The sequence below is a fragment of the Rhinopithecus bieti genome, unplaced genomic scaffold (assembly GCF_001698545.2).
Source record: "Rhinopithecus bieti isolate Rb0 unplaced genomic scaffold, ASM169854v2 scaffold_31127, whole genome shotgun sequence".
Classification (NCBI taxonomy): Eukaryota; Metazoa; Chordata; class Mammalia; order Primates; family Cercopithecidae; genus Rhinopithecus; species Rhinopithecus bieti.
In genome coordinates this window covers 2,078,590-2,101,743 of record NW_016813970.1, presented here as the reverse complement: position 1 = coordinate 2,101,743, position 23,154 = coordinate 2,078,590, and the positions used below count along the sequence as shown (strand labels likewise).

The window sequence follows — 23,154 nt, the reverse complement described above, 5'->3', positions numbered from 1 at the left end:
TGTGTGTGTGTGTGTGTGTGTTCAGTGAGGGGAGAAGGAGAATGGGGAACGAAAACTGGCTTCTCAATTAGTCTTCCTTACCTGTTACCTGGCTTAGGCAGGTGAGAAATCTTTCACACATTGTTCTATGGGGTCTCTCTCTCTCTTTCTTTCTTTCCTTCTTTCTTTCTTGACCGAGTTTCGCTCTTGTTGAGCAGGCTGGAGTGCAATGGCGCGATCTTGGCTCATTGCAACCTCTGCCTCTAGGGTTCAAGTGATTCTCCTGCCTCAGCCTTCCCGAGTAGCTGGGATTACAGACGCCTGCCACCATGCTCTATGGGGCCTTTTCTTCAAGGCCTCGCTTTCCCCCTAACTCTGGTTTTCCTTATGCTGTATCTAGAGGTCTTACTTAGATCTCCCAGGTATTTTTGAATCATAGTTTGTGGAATTTTGACTCTAACTTGAATTTTTAATGCTTAGTGATTTTGCTAGTCTTTCACTACCTCTTTCCCTAAAAAGAAAGAGCATGAACTCCCTCTGTTTAGATTATTTATATATACACTTAGCAAAATTTTGTCAAGGAAATGTCTCTGTAAGCTTTAGAATCAACTCTATCTTAGCAGAATTAGGTTAAGTCACAGTTGACTTAACCTAAGTTGGGCAACCCCTAGTGGTTCCCCAGGAGTTGGGGAACCTGGGGTTCCCCAGAAACATTCAGGATCTGTAAGGTCAAAGCTATTTTCATAATAACACTAAAATGTTATCTGTCTTTTCTACTGTGTTGACATTAGCAGTGATGGTATAAAAGCAATCATGGGTAAAACTGCTGGTACTCTAATGCGATTTGAGGCAGTGGCACCAAACTGTACTAGTAGTGGCCCAAATTTCACTGCTACACGCACAGGTTTTTAAAAAAAAACCCAGTTTCACTTAAGAATGTCCTTCATAAAGCAGAAAAAAAAATTAGTTACATTAAATGTCTAGTCTTGGGTGTATGTTTTACTGTGTGACAAATGGGAACAAGCAAAGCCTTCTGCTACCAACTCAATAGTTGTCTTGAGGAAAAACATTTGTGCAATAATTTGAATTGTGAGTTAAACTAACTGCCTTAATAAAAAAAGAAACACTATTTTTTACTTGAACAACTGACAAACTAGGGTGATTCAGACTTCACTGTTTGGTAGACATTTTCTCAAAAATCAATGGTGTGAGTTTGTCACTTCAAGAACATAACTGACAATATTTGTTGCTAATGATAAAATTTGAGCTTTCAAACAAAAAGTAGAATTTTGGGCCACCCTGAGCTTGACAGTTTTATGTCACCTAAAGACTTCTAAAGAGCTTGGCGATGAAGTTACTAAATTTGATTTTCAGATATAACATAATGTGTCAACATTTGGAAGGTCTGCCTGATTTATTATTTTCCAGTTACTTATATTTTCCAAGTAACCTATTCATGACATTATAAAATCATACATGAGTAAAAGATCGATTCAGTGTTTAGGATAGACCAATGGATTTTAATGTAACAGAGTACAAAAAGTTCATTGATTGATATGGTTTCATATTCACATTGCTGCTGACCTTTAAGAAACTGCTATTTGTTGACTTTTGGTGTAATAGTGAAGAATATCCACAATTACCCAAAGAGGCTGTTAAAATATTTCTCCTTTTTCAGATTACATATCTGTTTGAGGCCAGATTTTCTTCATATACTTCGACTAAAATAACAGATCACAACAGATTGAATGCAGAAGTAGCTATAAGACAGCATTTGACTTCTATTAAACCAGATGTTAAAAAGATATGTGAACATGTAAAAGCATTACATTCATCTTACTTCTTTTTTTTTGTCTTGGAAATTGTAGTTTTTTTCACAAAATGTTAATAACATGTATGTTGTTACTTTAAAATAAATTATTAAATACATACTTAAAGTTTTATCAGTTTTAATTTTTAACATGATTAATGTTAATAGATAACCTACATAAAACATAAACCAAAGCTCTTTGAAGTTCTTGATAATTTTTAAGAGTATAACAGGGTACTGAAATAAAAATGTTTGAGAACTGCTCTTCTGTGGTGTTAGTAGAACAGTCCTGAGCATCGTCCTACTATAAGATGGGTTTTATTTAAAATTTTGTTTTCATAGTGTACTGATGGCTGTAAAAATGTAGGAAATAACCCTCCTTTCACCAGCCAACTCCCTCCTGAGATGTCTATCACCCTCTTTTTTTTGACTGAGCTATAGCTGTAAAAATGGGCTCATGGTTGTCGTCTGTATCATCCCTTGGCCTCCCATTCAAGTGGAAGGAGGCAGCTGCATTTTGAGACACTAAGCAGGTGAAATGGGGCTGTGAAAGATCAAATTTCTTACACGTATCCAGTGGCAGATGAAAAGTTCAATACATGATAGTGAAGAGCTGACAAGAGCAATTGTTTTCAGGCAGGAAAAGATAACTTATTTCTGGGTATTTTCTCAATAAGTCTGGCAACAGCTGGGCAATGATTTAAACCTCCTAGGGTTCCAACTTTAAGCTTAAAAATACATTTGCATATGCCAGCATTAGGAATGGAATCCCAAACGGCTGCCAACTTAGACAACTGAAAGGAAATAGAGATCTATATTGTTCAAAAGCTAAGCCTTCGGAGGTGCTGTTACTCAGCAGCTGTGTAAACAGAACTAAACCCTTTGCATCTCCTCTGCTAGACACTTGGTTCTAAATAGGACCAAACTGTGCCATGATGATATGTGCAGAAGTAAAAATGAAGGCAATAGATATCATTGTTGGGTTCGAGAAAAGCTGGACATTTTCCTTTCTCTATGGATATGTGCAGACATAAGGAATGTAAAGGAGATGTAGGGGAACCTGGCAAGGCAAGGGAAGATGTGAAACTGGTTTTAGTTTTACTTCCTCCCTCCTCGGTATCCACATTTCTCTCTCTCATGTTTGCCTCCCTCCCTCCTCTCTCCATTTTTTCCTCTATTGAAACTGAGGGGCCGCGTGTGGTGGCTCATGCTTGTAATCCCAGCGAAGACCCAGGCACGAGGATCATCTGAGGTTGGCAGTTCAAGACCAGCCTGGCCAACATGGTGAAACCCCGTCTCTATAAAAAAATACAAAAATCAGCCAGGCCCAGTAGCATGCACCTGTAGTCCCAGCTATTTGGGAGGCTGAGGCAGGAGAATTGCTTGAACCTAGTAGGTGGATGTTGCAGTGAGCTGAGATCGTGCCACTGCACTGCAGCCTGGGTAAAAGAGTAAGACTCTGTCCCAGAAAAAAGAAAAGAAAAGAAAAGAAACTTAGGACCATGAGCCATTTGTATAATGGAACAGCAGGAGAGACCTTCGCTATAACTAACTTCCTAACTAGAGAAGAAACCATGTCTTCATATACCAACCCATCCTCTGGGGGAAGTGGGTAAGGTGCAGGGGATGTCTGCTGGGGACAGCTTGATATGTAATTCTTATGTTCAAAAGAAAAAACTGAGAAGATTTTTTTTTTTTTACTGTTAAGCTAAATGACTGCACTTAATTTTTTAAAAAGGTGTTTTTTGTTTTTTGTTTTTTGTTTTTTGAGTCACATCCCTTTCCCCACATGCCTTCCATTTTATAACTCATTTAGATAGAGAAGCTCCTTCTACTTGCTCTGAAGTGTTTTAGAATGGCTAGGAACACAGACTGGATTTCCTTACTTTAAATGTATTGTTATTAAATCAGTAATGTCCCATGTCTTTCATGTAATTCTCACAGTAACACTTTTTAAATGATTGCAGTGAACTTGGAGTGACGACTTGGTTATTGAATTAGGGTGCAATTGGTGATGTGGGCAAGAGTGGGCAGGGTAAACTAATGGTAATAATAATAGAAAAGGAAGGGGAGAAGGAGGAGAAGGAGAAACAACTTTTCTTGGGTGTTTAGGATTTGCCAGGCATAATTTTTAGCTCTTTACTTTTATTGACTCATGTATTTGGATCAAAAGAATGACAGCTTACCAGATCAGAGATGTGCTGAAGCCACAGTGATCAGAACTGAGACATTTGGGAGGATGAGTGGAGACGAGCTGTAATGACAACACTAAGCAGAGGATAAAGGGTGAATCAAGGAACAAAAGGGAAATCAGTAGTAGAGAGCTGAAATTTGAAAAAAAGCTAGCAGGCTCTAGGGATTGGTGTATGGAGTCAGGGGAAATGTAGTAGCTGATTTGAACTTTGAGACATCTGTTTTGGGGTGAGTATAACTTGGCTTGACAAAGAAAGACGAGGGGTGAAATGGGGATTGTGTTCAGTGATAGTAAAACTGGAGGGTTTGCAGGAGAACAAGGGCTGTGATGCGGGGGTGGAGGGAGATAAGAAGTGTGAATTTGGCAACAAAGGTGGGTGAAAGTGAATGAGGAAGAGGAGATGCCACAGATGGAAAAAGAGTTCTGAATGTGGGACTCTGCTCCAAGGATGCTGAGCAGGAGGTACAAAAGTGCAACTGATTGCAGTGGATGGGGCTGGGGAAAGACTGAGCTGTGATTCCTCCTAAGTCTGGGTGGAGTCAAGCCCAGAGTTGGCTGGTGTGTGGTAGAACACGCAGATGATCAGACAGGGAGGAGCCCTATACCCAGAGGTGGGTTTGGTTTACCCACTTGATCCCTTGCCATTTGTAAATGAGAGACCAGCTTTTTATGTGTATGAAGTAAATGAGCAATAATTAGCAGTAGGTAGCTTTGACTCTTATTTTCTTAGACTGAGTGCATCAGAATTGCCTTGGCAATGACCTGCATTAGCCACAGAAATCTCTATAACTCATGTCCCTCATGCTTTGTTCCTCGATTTGCTTTATTTGATGTGCAGGGAGATTTAGTGGGTCAGAGGAGCAAACCCCCCAGGAAATCCTATGGAGTTCAGTGCTGACACTGCATTTAATGCTACTATTTAAGTCATTTTACTGTGTGTAAAGGCTCATTCATTCACTATAATGTGTACTTTCCAAACCCTTTATGAGGCATTCTCTTGAGATTCCTTATTCTCCTAGGGGTTGATGCTAAGCATCTATTTTGGAATGGATCAAAAAATCAATAAATGGAAGGCCATTTACAGTTGTGTCTTCTAGCATTGTAACCTACTGCATTTAAAGACTTAAATTATTTGGATCATCACTACCTAATATAATCTTTTTTAAAAAATTCCCTCAATGTTTTTGTTGTTATTTTTAAAATATTGACTCTCTGGCTGGGAATTCCAACTTAAATGATCAACATTGTAAGACGTATTTATTATTTGCAAGAAAGCCTTTGCACTTTACAGAAATTTTCTGAGAATACATTTTACTTCCCTTTTGTGATTGAAATTCTTTGCAAGAAAATCATAACAAATATAAGACTTTCTTATATTATGGTTTGCTCCTTAATGACAATAAATATTGCTGAAGTTGCACCAGACAGTTTTGATGAATTGGAGAAAGGTAAAGCAATGTTGGGGAAAGGTCACGTAAAAGTTGGGGAAACGTGGAGGAGGGGAAAACACATTTTCTAAGAAGAGTCTCCTGGCTGCTTTCAGCTTAGAATGAAACAGCTATTGCTTTAACAGTGATTTTTCTGATCATACATTTCATTTCTGACTACCAAAAAATTTCCAGCACACTAGTTAGATGGACCCTTATTGGTCAATGCTATTTATAACGTCTCAGATGACTTCTGGAATTCCTGCCAGGAATTTTACCCATTGGTGTTGAAAATTATTGGCAACCTGTATTTTAGTGATAAACTTCGCTTTTGTGAAGTTCTGCAACTTCTCTTAGAAAGAAAAATATCGGAAGATCTAACTTCGTGGGCCTGTGTCCCTCCATGTGGACCCTCAGTCGGACCTGGTGGAGCTACCTACTGTGGACCGGGCATTTCCTCTCTGGCTGGCCCTCAGTCACGGCTCTGCTTGCTCAATTACTGCCTTGGCTCTGTTAAGACTTCGAATTGCATCTTCTGTTTAAACAGCCCTTTGTAGGGGGATGACTCCAAACTCTATTCCTCAACTTCAGTCCCCCATTCCACTTGTCCCCCCATCTGTAGTGTTGTATTTGTGCATTCTGCCCAGAAGTTCCACTGATACCCAAATTATGAAATACATGTTGCAAGGTTTTTTCACGGTTTTCCTCTTTGTCTTTTCTTCCTAATTTCACTGCCATCCCCTTTGCCCTCTCAAAGTCAAATTGTTACTGGACCTTCCATTTTTGCTTCCATATTTAAAGGCTACTAAGAGTTCCTTGGTCCCTCTTGGCTGTGCTCTCCCTAGTGCACATTCTCTACTTCTGTCCCACATTTGCCTACCATCCCTGTACAGGTACAGTTGAATCAGAGAGAAGCTGGCATTAGTTACCCAGCAGCTTGCCTTATTTCTAGTTTTTGCTCCAGTCTGTTATACAGGCAGGGACAAGAATAGGCTTACGCAAATTCCATTTTTATTTTGTCACTTTTCTTTTCAAAAATCTGCTATGTTTGCCCATCACCCATTACACCAAATAGAACTCAATTTTCTGTTTTGTCCAGGCTTTCCAGGTTGCCTCAACATATCCATTCTTACCAATTAAACTTTTTTTTTCTTTTTTCTTTTTTGAAACAGAGGCTCACTCTGTCACCCAGGCTAGAGTACAGTGCGTGATTATAACTCACGGTAACCGTGAACTCTTGGCCTCAAGCTATCCTCCTGCCTCAGTCTCCCAAAGCACTGGGATTATAGCTATGAACCACCACACCTGGCCTCAACTTTCTGTTTCTTGACTTGAATTTATCTGCATCTCTTGCACTCAATCTGTCAGTTCCCTCTTTGACAGGTCTTCACACATCCAAATATGCCCTTCGTTTGCTAGTTTCTGACCTCATTCAATACCCAGTCCCAATTCTACCTATTCCTCAATGCTTCCCCTGGCATACTCCACCAGACCTTGATTATCATTTTGCTCTGCATTCCTCTGAACTTGTACACTGGGGATCACAAACATGTAGTAGGTCAGAGCACGGGCAAGCTTGAATTTAGGTTCTGCCATCTATTGGCTAGGCAGTCTCAGTTCTTACTGAACCTCCTTTGTCTTAATTATGAAAAGGAATTAGTAATAATACTGGTTTACTTGGATTGATATGATTACATGTGATAATGAATGTCAAGGGCCTGGCACTGAGTAATCAATAAGCCAATATCTCAGAGAACATCTCTATCCACACTGCATGTCCACAAATTTGAGCTATACGCTCTTTGAAGGAGAGAATCTGGTTTTGCTTATCTTCGTATCCCTATTCATTATAAAGTGCCTAACACAGATTAAATACAGCAAATATTTGTTGATAAATGAAGAAAGAGTATGATCATGAATGGCTGAGATTGGTTATTGCAATAATTCTGATTATTTCACAAATCTCTGCTGTCACACTGTGATCAGAGTAGAAACACAGTGTATTTCCCAACTTGTTTGTCTGAAAGTGTGTCCTAGAGTGACTGCAGATTCATGATTACCTTCTGGGGACAATGACAAAAAGTTGAGAATTTTTCATTGTTCTGTATTCTTTGTTTTTTTTTTTGTTTTTTTGTTTTTTTGTTTTTTTTGCCTTCCATTGCTCTGTAATCTACTTCAAGATGCATTATATACTTATCCTAGTTGCATGCAAATAGTATGCGAACGAATACTCATGACATTTATGGTTAGTCAATTTTTCCCCATTATTTTAGAAAATTGGGCGAGGGCGGCCCTTCATTTCTCAAGGTTTCCATTTTGTTAGTTTTCAGTTGGGAGCACAAAAGGCTCAAATATATAATCATTGGTAATTAGTAAGAGTCTTCTTCGAACTGATTTTATTTAAAAATGTTACTGGCACCATCACTACCAGCACCATCACCATGATTAACATTAAAATTAAATCTTGTTTGGATAAATTTTCCCAAGAACTTGCCATGGTGTTATCTCCCGTTTCATGTACTCACAAACACCCTTTGCTTTGGAAAGGGAAAGTGCCAGAATAAGCAATATTACATTCAGAATGCAAATGAAAGTTTTATAGAAATAGGGTTGTGTTGGAGATGAAATTAACTGTGACACTTCAGGAGTTTTACAGAGAAAGAAGATTAACATGTTAGGTCTTCAGCAGCTGTCTTCCCTGATGCAAATAATGTTAGGCAAAATGAAATCTCCATGCGTCCTAGCTCAGTGGAGGAATGTTTATTGAGTCCATAGAAATTTGAGCAGGGCACGTCTCTAAGGGTTTATGACAGCCTATTTTCTTTTCTCAGTGTGGGAATGAATTGCTCCATTATCATCTAAATTGTAAGTCATGATGATGGTTCTTTTTTGATTCTCTTATTTATTTTTGTTTATTTGTTAAAAAACTTGTACAGAAAATGTGTTGCTTATCTGGAAGTTGCTATCCTTGCTTAGGCCAGATAATAACCTTGTATTTCTTCAGATATTTATGTATATATACCTAAAAGGGAAATATTTTATATCCTTGGACAAGATCTAACTTAATGTGTTTCTTTGATTCTTTCACATAGGCTAAATAATACGACCTCTTGTTGATCACCCAAAAGTCACATTTTCAAATTGCATTTTCTTTCAAATGATTTTTGCAATGATATACAGAAAAGTTATTTTTATATATGTTCACTTCTTTTTTTCCCTTTCTCCAAGGAAACCAACATGTCTGACAAAAGTGACTTAAAAGCTGAGCTAGAGCGCAAAAAGCAGCGCTTAGCACAGATAAGAGAAGAGAAGAAACGGAAGGAAGAGGAGAGGAAAAAGAAAGAGGTAAATCCTGGGTGTTGGGGTGTTGTGGGGGAAAAAGGAAGATCACTTGATTCTGAGGGGCTGGTCAAATGGATAAACAGGACCACCTAAAAGAATCCTTTTATGATATCGGAATAAAATGATTGACTATGTCCCTATTCCGCATGATAAAGTTGTTACCCTCTGCTATGTACTGGTCAGCCATCACCTAAATGGGGGATAATGTTTGATCCAGAGGCTCCAGAGGCCTCCAGACTCCAGGTTCATCACAGACTTGAACAGAATTCTAAGGGTGGTCTGTGATCTTGTTATTGTTAGAAACTTCTTAACCTTTCTGTGCCTCAGTTTCCTATTTTTAATATGAGAACAATAATACATTTATTTTGTGGGGCTGTACTTAGCAGTACCTAGAATATAGTTAGTACTTAATAAATGTTAGTTTTAAGGAAAGGCTTTTCTTTTTTTCTGAAAAATCTACCAGCAGGAACATTTTAGCAGAAAATTAGAAAACTATGCCAGTGGATTTCCATTGTTTCCAAAGTGGCATACATTTTCTAATGGTAAATAAGCATCTTAGGTTTGGTAAGGGGAAGGCTGTCCTTCTCTTTGTGAGAAGGTAGATAGGATAGTACATACAGTACAAAGAATTATTACATGTTAGATCTGGCTGAAATTTCAGAGACTTTCCGTTCAGGCCCCTCTTTATGCCAACAAAGCAGCAGAGACCCAGAGGTGAAATGTAGCTTTTCTGCTTTCTAGACTTAGAATCTAGGACTCTGTAATCCCAATCCAATGCCTTGTTGTCATGTCACGTTTTCTTCCACTATGTGAATCAAACAAATAATTTATTTTTAGTTCCCTAATTTGTTGTGGCAGTGTAGGAATAGCCCACATCTTATATAAAAACCAGACACCAAAGATATTTTTGAATAGTTTTCTAAGAAAAAACTTTGTGTGGTATGATATGCTTTTGCGTATAGAAACCAGAACTGCTTCCCTATGCAGTTCTTCTGTAAGGAAAAAGAAAACTTATTTTGATGCCTTACAATCTAAATAAGTGTTGTTTCATACTACAAGGCTGAGAGACCAAGGTAACAGATTTACAACAATTATTATTTTCCAACAAAGTAAAAGATAATTGCAGTTGCATTTTAGCCTTCTGGCATCTCTCATCTCTCTATACCATTACCCATTGATTGATGTGATCATTTGTTTGTCCTTGACATCACACATAATGTTTTTTCCCTTTGAGATCTTTGCTGTTACATATGCAGTCTTTGAGTGAAGTAGAGGTGAGAATTGACAAGGAATGGCTATTCATTTCCATGCAAAGCCAAAAAAGCATTAAGTTATTATATTTCCTTTCCCTCAAATGTCAACACTTACTGTAGTTTTAAAGCACCTGTTATCCTTTACTAATAACCAGTTTCCTTTTAAACTGACATTCTAATATCCAACTTGAATTTCATAGAATTACCACAAAATGCGATGTGATATGGGAAATTTGGTTCCAAATTATGCTGTCTGCTTCATCTTTTTCATTTTACACATTTTGAGGAAATTACAGGCACACTGGACTGATGGAAGCAGGCTCCCCTTTTGATTCTACAACCAAGCACTTTTGCCTGGTGAGGATTTAGGTGGTTTCACAGCAAGAAGAGCCCTGGGAGATTGGAGGCTGCAAGTAGTGGAGGGTATGGAACACCTGGACTCGAGACATTCCTGGCTGCTGCCTCATTCTGGATTGACATCATATGAAGTCCTAGTTTTCTCATTTCTAAACTAACATGGTGATTGAAGCTTGTGGTAACTGAACTGTGCTCCACAGAGTCAGATGGCAATACAGAGTCCAAGTCTTCCATCCTCAAAGTCTCTGATTTGAGTGATCTGAAGCAGGGCCAGATTTTAGGATCCACTGGACCACATCATCTTTAACATCTCTCCTGGCTTGAAATCTTCTCCCTTCACATCCATCTCCCCTCAAAGAGATCTTTCCTTGGTTATTTCCATGCACACTCTGCAACTGTGCTGACTTGGTTGGTTCTGAGCAGCTGGGGCTGTAAGACTGAAGACAGTTAACACAGTGATTATGCACAGGGGCTTTTGAGTGGAACATGGCTGGGAAGCCTGGATCTGCCCTTCACAGACTGGCCCTGAATGGGTATCGGTCCTCTTTGAACCTGTTTCCTCTTCTGTAAAATGGAGAAAGGAATGATGTCTTCCTCACAGATTAAAGAGGATTCGAGAAGATCCCAGAGCAGTAAGAGACAGCTGTCATTCTGCTTCTGAGATCAGCTATCAGAGTAGATGAATGGGGCTTCACAGAATGGTCGCATACATTTTTAGGATCTCTGCTGGTGAGGGCATTTTATAAAAATGTCCCATTTTGGAAGGATCTTAGAATTCAAGGCCCCCAGTTTCATGGGATTGGAGCATTTTGTGGCTGAAAGGAATCTGGAAGTAATCTATTCTGATTCTTTCTCACATAGGGAAGCTGGGCTGCAGAGGTCTAAGCCTTAGAGGCAGTCCCCCTTTATCTCCAATCACATGAAGGAGTCTGGAGATAAAAGGGAGCTACCTCTAAGGCTCATCAAGCCAATTTTCCAGATCAGAAACCTGAAGTCGTCCTTTCACCACTCCCTACCCCAATTTGCAGTGATCATCAGGTCTGCACAGGCATAACAGGATTCTCTTTTCGCCCCCATTTTTTTTCTCCCTAAAATCCACATTCCAGTCAGATGCAGCTGCTTACATGTACCCTGATGGACTACATTCTTTCTTGACAGAGAACTTAAGATGTTCTCTTTCCTCTGCTTTCACTGATCTACTTCTTCCTATCATCCTTTGCCTGGCTGTTAAGTTTACCTGGCTGTCAACTTTACCTGGCTGTCCTTCACCTGGCTGTTAACTGCATGTCTTTCCGTTCTCATCTCATATGTCACTTTCTCCAGAAAGCTGCCTCTGAAACCTTTCTTTCCTCATAACTAGGTTAGTTCTGCATCCTATCATTGACAGTATCAAACCACTTAGTACAAGGTATTATATTTTCCCCTTCACTTGTCTTTTTCTCCTAATAGATTGCAAGCTTTCAAGGTCAGGGCTATATGCTTTTGTTGTTGTTGTTTGTTTCTTAATCATTGAGTCAATGTCTAAAATAGGTTTTACCATATGGTAGGCATTCAAAAAGGAGTTATAGAATGAATGAATGAGTGAATAAATGTACATATGAACTAGTCAGGGCAGGTTTGTGAGGCACGTCCCAGACATCCTGTCTAAGCATCTGGAGTTCTATTCTGCAAATTTGTTTGGAAACTTCTGATCCTGAATCCATGGAATATTGACTGGCCACTGTCACTGACTCCCGAGTTTAAGATTTTCTAGTTTTGTGTTGTTTATAGAGAATTAGAAATAGATTTAAATAGCCTTGATTTTTATAAACTTTCTTTAGGCTTATATTTTAAATAAAACAAATAAATTTAACATTAAAAAGAAAAGAAATGCTCTTTAATACTAAACTGAGTGCCCTTTTTTTGCCATGAATATAAAAACTAGTGTGAATTAGGACCACCCAGGTTGATTATCTCCACAGAATTCAGAAAACTATGTCCATGTTGTGTAAAATTACCACCCTCTGCTCTTTTGGATGTCAACTGCTTTCTTGGCTGTGATATTATAGATGAAATCTGATTTTAAAATAAATATAGTGGCCACCATTTAAGACACTGGCCCAATTTCATTAAAAATTGGCTTTAATGCAATGAGGTGAGCTCAGCGGGAGCCACTCTGAAGTTTCATTCTGTCCTTGGCCTTTTGCCGAATTGCTGCGAGGTAGAATGACCAGGGGTTTCCTGGCCCGTCCTCACATGTTTCTCTAATAAATATGGAAATGTCTGTGGAAAAGTGATTGACAATTCTCAGCTGACAAATTTTTCTTTCTTCGATTATCCTCTCTGGGTCTCAGCTGTGATTACTCTACACAAACAGAAATATCACTTGCTGAGAAAGGCACTCTGAAGATTTTTAATTACTAATGCTACAAAATCACTGCTTGTTGAATGATTAAAACATAGTAGGATTCTGTAGTAGATACAGATCCTCACTCTGCCACACCTTTTTTCTCATCTTAGTTCTATCTTTGCCTCTGTTGTATACATAAACTTTGGGACTTGCTTTGGTAGTTTAAGTGTTAAAATTGCAAAAGAACATGAACTTTGATATCTTCACTGATAAGAGATTAAACTGGCATTTCATAATTTTGGGTTACGCAGAATGTCTGAAATACTGTAGGACTCTTATAAGCCCTTACTGGCCTTCAAATGGTAGTCTTCCCTCTGATGACAGATAGACTTCAAAAATATGAGTGCTTTAGCCCAAAGTTAATAATAACAGAATTGTTGAGCGCAGAGACATGTGCAAAGATGCACTTAGTTTATAAGCAGTGTGTAGGTTACCCTCTGGGAGTAAGTCAAAAGTTGCATAAACTCTTTATGCTTATAGATACTACAATGTAACTAATGCTTCACTGCTTCAAAATGTATTCTGCATGCCCAAAGAAAGTAATGTACTTGTTAGCTTACCCAGCTTCCCCTGGGGAAGAAGGTATGTCTCATAACGAAATGTTTTTTGACAGGCTTTAAGACAACCTCACTTCTGTAAGCTCACAAAGCTTTGTTGTGAGGTAGTTACACATCAACATGATGTTATCATGTTTCAGATGTGGAGCAAATAATTTATCTTAAGTAATAACTGTATTATGAAAGATAGAAGAGACTTGGAATGTTTAAATTTCCCCTAGAATCCCACCACATATCTTGTTCACCTGCCTTTTAATTTGTCACTAATCTGTAAAAACACCAACTGGCATAGGATCTGACATTAAGAGGGTGGTATGAAAAACATAATGTGTTTTTAGACAGAATTTGTGAAAGGAATTTCTTGTAAATGATTTGCTGTACTTTATTTTCTACATGATAATTTTCTTCTTCTAGTTAGTATATATAATGGAATCCTGTGAGAATTAGAATCAAGTACCAAGACATATCAATATTGATCGCATGCCTTAATACAGATTTTAGCCCGGTTTATCTTAAACCATGGCAAATTTGTCTTAGCAATACAAATAGTGTGTTTTACAGTTAAACATTTTCATAGTTTTACTTTTCTGCAAGATCCCAACAATTCCTGGTTTGCACAATCCCAAACATGGGACCTAAATATTACAGACACAGTCATCAATAACTGATATCCCAGAAGGGACAAGGAGGTCTAAAAAAACAGTCAGAATTTTTTTTTTTATATTATATCCCCTGCCAGAAATACTTTGCCTTGATGTTTTCTCTTCCAAAACCTGTGAGAGAAACTTTCATCTCATGTGATAGAAGCAGGAAAAAGCCTTCAACCAAAAGAGAAAGTAGTGGGCCAGTAATTATTAAATGGAGCAATTATGGTGTTTATTCATCCTTTATACATGTGATTATATCTATTTAGGGCTTTCACCTTGTCTTCACTGCCATGCATTTATCATTTTCCGTTTCAGCCAGGAAAAGCATTTAGTTATGTTATTAACTTTTCTTACTGATGCCTACTTCTAGGCTGATATGCAGCAGAAGAAAGAACCTGTTCAGGATGACTCTGATCTGGATCGCAAACGACGAGAGACAGAGGCTTTGCTGCAAAGCATTGGTATCTCACCGGAGCCGCCTCTAGGTACTTAAAAGTGCTTCCTGTTACTATTCCTCAGAATCAACTTGTGTGCGATATACCATGTCCAGTGTTTACTATTCTTTTAAGTCTTTAACTTTTTTAATTTTTATTTTTAAAGTCATTCTGTGGCTTATGGTTCAGGTTGCATGTATTTTGGAATTGAGGGGCGGGAAGGAGGTGGGAGGAAAGGTTATAGAATTGTCAGTAGTTTGCTGCTTATTGACTGATTAGATGGTCAACCTTCTCCACCGTGTTACTAGTAGATTATTTTATACTTGTTAGATGAGTTGCCACTTGGTAAATATAAGAAATCTTGGAATTTCTTATTAAATTGTTCTTTGTTTTCATTGCTGAATTCCAGCGCCTCTTTGCCAATCTAAATACTGTGGATCTGGTTATGAATTTCATAACTACCACAGGCATAGAGTTAGTCCATGATGAAGATAGAAGGCACAGTGGGAAATTTGAAGGAAAACAAAATGGTGGTGGATTAGCAGCCGATTAACAAGTTTAAATTAATTTGACTTTATTGTATTTTGATTTGATTACTAATTGGCATTTTCACTGCAGTGCTCCTCCTCTAATTCATTCATTCCTAGTTGATTGTCTGTGACCTCATTTTATCACTAAAGCTTGGATATTGAATTACTTGTTTTCTTTGTGTTGAAGGTTACTTGTGCATATTTTGTTTATTATGTCACTTACCTATATATCGTTCAGGTAATAGTTTTATTTTTCTTTTATCCTTTTGTTTTCCATACATTTAAGATTAATCCTAGGGTGTCTATAAAACTGCATTATATCCAGTATAGTTAAAAACCCTTTTAAAAGAATACATAAAAATAAATACAGTATTCAGGTCTTTTGTTTAGAATACTTTCTTCTGAAGTTAATTCTGTAATTGACTTTTATATTAAAATAAATTATCATTTATTTCCGTAACTACTTAAACTAAGAGTAAAAACTATTCCATGTGCAACAAAATGGCAAATGTTTATATCAATGTGAATAATAAAAATAACAATATATAATAAGCTTGCAAATTATTAAGTATTGCTGGATGTAATTTAATACATACAAAACTAAAACACTATTAATAAGCATTTTATACTCAATCTCAATTTGTAATAGGTAAAATAGTATGTTCAACAATGCTATAATAAGCCCCAATAAGATTAAATTCTTTTGTTTAATTTCTTTATGTTGTGGAAGACGTAGCCTGGGGATATTATATTTGACTGATGGCCTTTCTTTTCTACTTAGGAGCTGATACACTTTTTTTTCTACTTAGTTGACATCGGATATGAATTAGACACCTTGCAATCAATTATATTTGTGCCTTAAAATAGCCTTTGAAATTCTGTTGCATTGTGAACACTGGTTAAACACAATAATAGTATGCCCTAGTCTCCCCTACCCTACGTAAAGCCAGTAATTAAACTTTAAGAACAAAACAGATTAACATCTCTAAACCATGACCAACTTTTGAAGGATCCCTGCATTACTGCCAAGGGACCCTGGCAAGGGCCCCGTTTTCATTTTTCAGTCACCTCTCCGACTTACCCTCTGAACTTACTCAGAGGGTAATCAGTGAATTAATTGTGGGACCACGTGAAAATTCCTAGCTCCTTGACAGATCTGCCATTGTGTTATAGGATTTGGGCAAAATAGTTAAGCCCTTTACCCTATTAAATAAATAAAAGGAAATTGCACATGATTGAAACCAAATGGGAATCTACACTTATGTACTGACGTTTCTTTCTATCCATATGGCTTCTTTGGCATATGTGATATTGAGAACCCGTTGAATTGCCTGGCCTGGAGCCGTCTTGGCTATTTGGTGCAACTTCTATCTGAAGGACATTGGGCTTGTATCTGAAGGAAGGGGGAAAATTGCATTGACTTTAGCCTTTTTCTTTTATTATGCTTGCTTTCGGATTTTCAGCTTGTGCTGACCTTGATCTTTGAACTTGTCTCCTGTCTTCAGAGTGGCAGCTTACTTCTGTGCACATGGCAGTGTCTTCTAGAGCTGCTGGAGGCAAGGCAAAACGAGTCCCAAAGACAGTAAACAGTATAATGGAATGCAACTGTTAATTAAATGTAAAAATAAAGCAGCCTGGCATTTTTCTTTGTTTTGAAAGAGACTTTTTAATTACCAGGTTCAACATTTACCCTTTCTCTATCTGTCACGTAGGCTCTCATGGCAAATGCAGCTTTTATTCCACAGAGTACATTTCCCTCGAAATGCAGACATACAACAGATTTTTCTGACTGTCCTTGACCATTTAAAATTATTCAGAATCACTTATTTAATAATGTTTTAAAGTTTTATAGACACCCTGTTTTATTTTTAATAGGTCACATCTATACTAACAAAATAATATGAAGAATCAAAATTATCTGGATGGTTCATGCTAGAGAGATATTTGACTTGAATTATCTGGATAGCTATTTTGATTCTCCATTTTACTTTGTTAGGGTGGACATGGCCTCAGAATCCCTATGTTAATTCTGTCTAAATCATTTCAAATTTTAATTTCCAAACTACAAAAAAATTCACTGGACTTTTTTCCTTTTCTTTCCTTTTTTTTTTTTTTTTTCTTAATCCCATCTCAATGTCTCCTGGCCATACAACCACTTTAATTTGGGCCCATTTGTTTTGATTTGTCTGACACTGCTCTTCACCAGTGCAGCCATTGCATTTTTTAACATGGGATACCTGTTATTTTCATTATTTAGTCCCAACCCCTATGTCTCCCTCCTCGAAATCAGTGAGCACTCCCAGTGAAGCTGGAAGCCAAGACTCAGGCGATCTGGGGCCATTAACAAGGTAAGAATTGTCCCTTTAAAAGGCCATGACGGGTGCCAATTAAAAACAACAACAACAACACTGTTAGAATACTGTGAAATGTGCATATATCTGTATGTGTACTTGGACATTTTATGTTTAAATTTATGGCGGCTTGCTGTTTTTAGTGGCATAGCAATCATCTTGAACACTAGAAATGATCAACATATATCATCCTTCTTTCAGTGGGCTCATTTAGTACCGTGTGTCTTGCTTAACAAACACAAACATATCCATTAGCTTAGGCTTGAAAAAGGCATGTATACATATGTAACAAACCTGCACATTGTGCACATGTACCCTAGAACATAAAGTATAATTATAATTTTTAAAAAAAGGCAGGGAGAGCAAAGATAAACTGAATATATATCCAGCTTCTTATTATCCTACTTTGGTTTTGGTTTCCATGAAAGTCTTTGTGAATAGAATACTGAGATGTTCTAATTCTAAATTTAATTTTTTAAGTGTATTATTTGCTTAGTAAAAGTTGACTAATTTGAAAACTCAGTCACCTGAGTATTTTTATTGTATTAGTATTGGTAGTAGTAGTATCAGGATTGGCTGCTTCTGTTTAGTGAGTTCATTGCCAAGTTTGTATTATACTATGTAGATTCACAGATTATGTAACTTCTGAAATTGGATATAGACATTCTGTAATTTAATCACTGAAGAGGTATCCAAATGGTAAAGATGTACAAAGAAGAAAGGAGAAGTTTCATAAATGTAGATGGAGTCACGGTAGCTCTCCAAATCCAGCTGTCTTCGCCAGTGTTCACACACGCCAGGATCCACAGGCAGGAATTTATGTGAGTACGGCAGCTGCACCCAATTCTTAAAGGCCGGATGTCCCCCTCATAGATCAAGCTGGTTGAGCTCACATGGGACGACGGACCCAATTTTTCCGCATTTTCCAATTTTTCCTGAGAAGCTACAGATTCAGATATTCAGGTGATAATCTCCTAAATGTTAAATGTTAATGACTTTTGTTCCAAGTAGTTATGGGCCAGATTTGGCCTGTGGCCTGGCAATTTATGAACTCTAGCTTTGACTCTTAATTTAAAAAAATCATAAAATACTTTAATCAAGTTTAAAAAAAAAAGAAGAAACAATCATCCACAGCACTGCTGTTCTAAGAAGTCATCCTTTTGGCTTGTCTACGTACCTTTTCAGTCCTTGTCTGTGTGCATTTCTTGCCTCCATATGTATTATTGGGGCAAAGATATAAAATTTTGCATTTTTCTCTTTCCACCTAAGGCATTAGCATAAGCATTTTCTTCTGAAAGTGTACTATTTCTATACAGGCATAGTTAATTTGGTAGCTGAAAATCTGGACATGAAGATAATCTAGCATTGACCTGAGCTGCAGGGTTTTTTTGCTTTTGAAACCAACATGTGAGACTGGAATTACCTTGCCTATTTCTGCCTGTTGGTGTCCTTCAGACTTGAATATTTTGTTTTTATAGGCCCTTTGGAGACCAGTGGACACTGCTTTCAATTAAAAAAAAAAAAAAAAGTAGAGGTTTTTGAGGGCACAAAGCTGGTTTATTTTAGCAAATCGCTTTTGTGATTTGGGGCAGCACACGTCTTCTCTCATCTTTTGCTTTGAACACTTCAAAAGGTCTTTGGGGGGAACAAAGTAATAGCAACACAGTTGTGTAAGATCTAACATTTATTCAAGAGCTGGCACAATATAATCACATTTCTTGGGGGGTGGCGTCCATTGGTCTATCATTAAGTTAATGTATTTGACCATTTCTATATCATGATGGTGCGTCTCATTACTGCTTAGCTTCAGGGGTGCAGTTGGCGGCATTCAATTCTATTACTGACTTCACATTTGAGGAGCCCTTTTGAAAACTTTCTGAAGAAAGCTGACCTATGCTCTTAGTACTCTGGGGACAACAGCAATTATTTCTTCTCAGAGAATTTTACTCTTTATTTCTTTCCCCTTCTTAAGTGATTTTGTTTTTAACTTTGTGAATCACTTTGGAAGAGGTGCAGCCTACTCCTTCCTACCCAACACAACAGTACCTTCAATTCTTTATAGGAAAGTTCTTGCAAGATTGAGTAATTAGAAGTCAATGAATAAATCTCTTGCAAAGTGCAGCTTTCATAGAAATGCAAGAAAATTTGCATTGAAACATGATAGTTTTCAGAAAAACTAAGCACAAAGTTTGCTTGAGGAGAACACATTAGGAATGGCTTAGTAAATTCTGCCCTTGTTTTGAACTTAGGAAAATTCCACACAAATTTATGTTTTTTCTTTAATAAAATAAATATGAGGTTAAATTGCAGGAGAATGTTATATTTCAGTTTTTTAAAATTCCACTTTGAATGTCTTTTTATGTAGAAGACACATCTTTGAAATCAATTTATATTAACTTTAACACTTCATAAAACAGGAGACTGGGAAAATAGTTCTGTAATTCTTAAGAATATAACTCTGTGCTCATAAATTTGCCTATTTGTGTGGAATTTGAACTCTTCAAAAAATGGAAAATCTTTCAGAAGATAACAAGAATTAAATTAACACATCTGGCCATAGCTAAAGGCACATATAAATTATCTCATTCATTTGCCAAAATTTCAAACCAAAGCTAAAATTTTCTTTAGAAAGCCAAAATTAGCAAACATTTCTTATAATCCTTGTTAACCTAGCTTAAATCTTGGGCAAATTGGCATACGTTCAATGTAACTTTATATATAGAAGAAGAAGTTGAGAATTAAGTTGCTTTTAAAAAAGATAACAAAAAATCCTCTTTTTGTAAACTGATTTTTTTTTTTTTTTTTTTTTTTAATTTTTAAAGAGAGACTGTCTTGCTCCATTGCCCAGGTTGGAGTACAGTGGTGCAATTCTAGCTCACTGTAACCTCAAACTCCTGGGCTCAAGCAATCCTCCTGCCTCGGCCTCCTGAGTAGCTGGGACTACAGCCGTGCACCACCATGCACAGCTAATTTTTATTTTTACTTTTTGTAGAGATGGAGTCTCGCTATGTTGCCTAGGCTGGTCTGAAATTCCTGGCCTTAAGCAGTCCTTTTGCTTTGGCCTCCCAAAGTGCTGGGATTATAGGCGAGAGCCGCTGCACTCAGCCACCTCTTACTGATTTTTAAGAGCAGTTGAGAAAATTTTAAAATGGGTAGAGAGTAGAAATATGTAAGTTTCCAGTTATGCTAATGCTTTAATTTTAAAATTTCACTTAAAGTGTCACAATTTGTTTTGCAATTTATGCTTCCATCGTTATATCCCATTTCTCATTTACAACTTATATTTGTGGTTTTATCTTCTATCTCCTGATCAGTTTTGGTAGAATCAATTAATCATTGCTAGTTAATTATATTGGCAAGCAACAAGCTCTTGGATTTTAAAAGCTTGTAGAAAAGGTTAGTTTGAAGGGTTAGTTTTACTTATAAACATAAATGAAAAAAATCTTTGATATACTGTAAGCAACTGGAATCCAACATATTAAGAGGATACTATGCTATGGTTAATTAGTATTGTTTCAAAAATGCAAGGTTATTTTAGTATAGGAAAATGTCTTACTATATAATTTAGCATACAAAAGGTCAAAGAAGGAAAATAATCATTGCAATATGTACTTAAATTATACTTAAGACATTTAAACACTTATTCCTGTGTTTTAAAATGTAGTAAACTAGTAATACAAAATATTTTCTCAATATGGTAAAGAATATTTATCTGAAACAGCTTACGCTTTTTATACATAAGAGTGAAGCATTAGCACTTTATAGCCCTGAAGAACGGCTTTTGTTTAGTTGAACATGTCACTCATCCTCAGAAAGTGGTGAATTCCTTGAAAGTAGGGACTAAGTGATACCCCTGTAGTAGGTATTTGATAAATGTTTGTTGAGTGAGGTGTGGTAGCTCAGAACTGTAATACCAGCTACTTGGGAGTCTGAGGCAGGAGGATTGCTTGAGGCTAGGAGTTCAAGAAAAGCCTGGGCAACATAGCATCCAAGATTTAAAAAAAAAAGAAAAAAAAGTTTGTCAGCCGGGCGTGGTGATTCACGCCTGTAATCCCAGCACTTTGGGAGGCCGAGGCAGGCGGATCATGAGGTCAGGAGATCGAGACCATCCTGGCTAACATGGTGAAACCCCATCTCTACTAAAATACAAAAAATTAGCCAGGCGTGGTGGTGGGTGCCTGTAGTCCCAGCTACTTGGGAGGCTGAGGCAGGAGAATGGCATGAACCCGGGAGGTGGAGCTTGCAGTGAGCCAAGATCGCGCCACTGCACTTCAGCCTCAGCGACAGAGCAACACTCCGTCTCAAAAAAAAATCTGCTTTTTACTGATAAGGACACTGAGATGCGCAGAGAGAATAAGTAATTTTCTCAAGTTCATACAGAGTGTTGTTTTGCTACAGTGCTAGGTTTTTACCTAGGCAGGTTGATTCAAGTTTCCGCAACGTATACCTCTATGCTACATAATCTCTAACAGTAGTTGATATGAGTGCTACACAACCTACTCCATAAGGTTATTGTGAGGATTATACAAAGTAATACTCTATAAAGTACTCAGAAAGGAGGCTGGTGTATACTAACTATATGTGAGTTTTAGCAATTATTATAATTTTTTCACATTTTAATTTAGCCATTTTCCGATGGGGAAAATCTTTTAGATCCTCTCGTAGAACATGTTGGTGTCATTTTCAATTTTAGTAAGCATTGCCTGTATCTTTATCCAAAGTAATTATATAAAATTATTAAACATGACAAGGTAAAGGACAATCTTTGCCCCTATAGACCACATTCTGGGTTGCCTACTCCTTACTCACTAACCTTCAGATAACAACCAGAGTGAATTGATCTAAGTGAAAATCATTCCGCCAACATTTATTCTTCTCATTCACATGGATGGCTCACAGGGCACTTTGCACTAGGAATTTTCTCATGTTTAGTTGTAATTCCTTAGGGTTCTCAGTGACAGAGCTGAACTAGAAGGTGTACTGGCCTGCAAAAATCTAGGAAAGTGTACTGACCTCATAAAGTTCAGCTGGACACCACGGTATAGGCTAAAACCTGTCCCAAATGGAAGGAAACTTTGAAAATGTTTTCAAAGTTAAAACAGCTCTCAGCCAGGCGTGGTGACTCACGCCTGTAATCCCAGCACTTTGGGAGGCCAAGGCGGGTGGATCATGAGGTCAGGAGATCAAGACCACCCTGGCTAACACAGTGAAACCCTGTCTCTACTAAAAATACAAAAAATTAGCTGGGCGTGGTGGCAGGCACCTGTAGTCCCAGCTACTCAGGAAGCTGAGGGAGGAGAATGGGGTGAACCCGGGAGGTGGAGCTTGCAGTGAGCTGAGATCGTGCCACTGCACTCCAGTCTGGGTGACACAGTGAGACTGCGTCTCAAAAAAGTTTTAAAACATCCCTCCCTATTTTATAGCTAATGACATAGATTTTATAGGTTACAATACAAACTATTTCCTTTATGTTGGAAAATGATTTGAGGAAATGATTTTATGTACATTCATGATTTCTGCCTTGAACGTTTTGCTTCTTTGTTAGGTTCACAGAATCAGCTTGAAGCTGTAATTAAAACTAAAAAAGTAAAGCAAAACTGTCAGGAATATTAAATGACACTTTAAAAGATTTATTCACAAGTTTAATATATTCACAAGGTACAAACTTGAAAGTTACAAAAAGGCATAGAGTGAAAAGTCTACCCCAGTTCCCTAGTTACTCATTTTTGCTCCAGTAACTAGGAGCAAAATGCTCTTTGTAAGCTCACTTCTGCTCTTTGTAAGCAATAGTGTTGCCAGTGTCTTGTGTCTTTCCAGAGACTATGTAGAAGCAAATAATTTTTTATTTAAAAATTATGTTTATATTTGAATAGGTGATACATAT

General features: G+C 37.5%; 1 protein-coding gene across 6 annotated transcripts in view; it reads left to right on the top strand.

Moving 5' to 3' along the window:
- DYNC1I1 (dynein cytoplasmic 1 intermediate chain 1) overlaps window positions 1-23,154 on the top strand; it is a 327,551-nt gene that overhangs the window by 23,677 nt on the left and 280,720 nt on the right. For 4 of the 6 annotated variants that reach the window (XM_017849321.1, XM_017849317.1, XM_017849318.1 and 1 more), the window contains exons 2-4: window positions 8,639-8,755; window positions 14,326-14,440; window positions 17,126-17,267. In XM_017849321.1, the coding sequence (XP_017704810.1) occupies window positions 8,648-8,755; window positions 14,326-14,440; window positions 17,126-17,267 (365 nt within the window). In that variant the 5' untranslated portion in view covers window positions 8,639-8,647. The remainder of the gene's footprint in view (window positions 1-8,638; window positions 8,756-14,325; window positions 14,441-17,125; window positions 17,268-23,154) is intronic. The other 2 variants (XM_017849322.1, XM_017849319.1) reach the window with 1 other exon arrangement.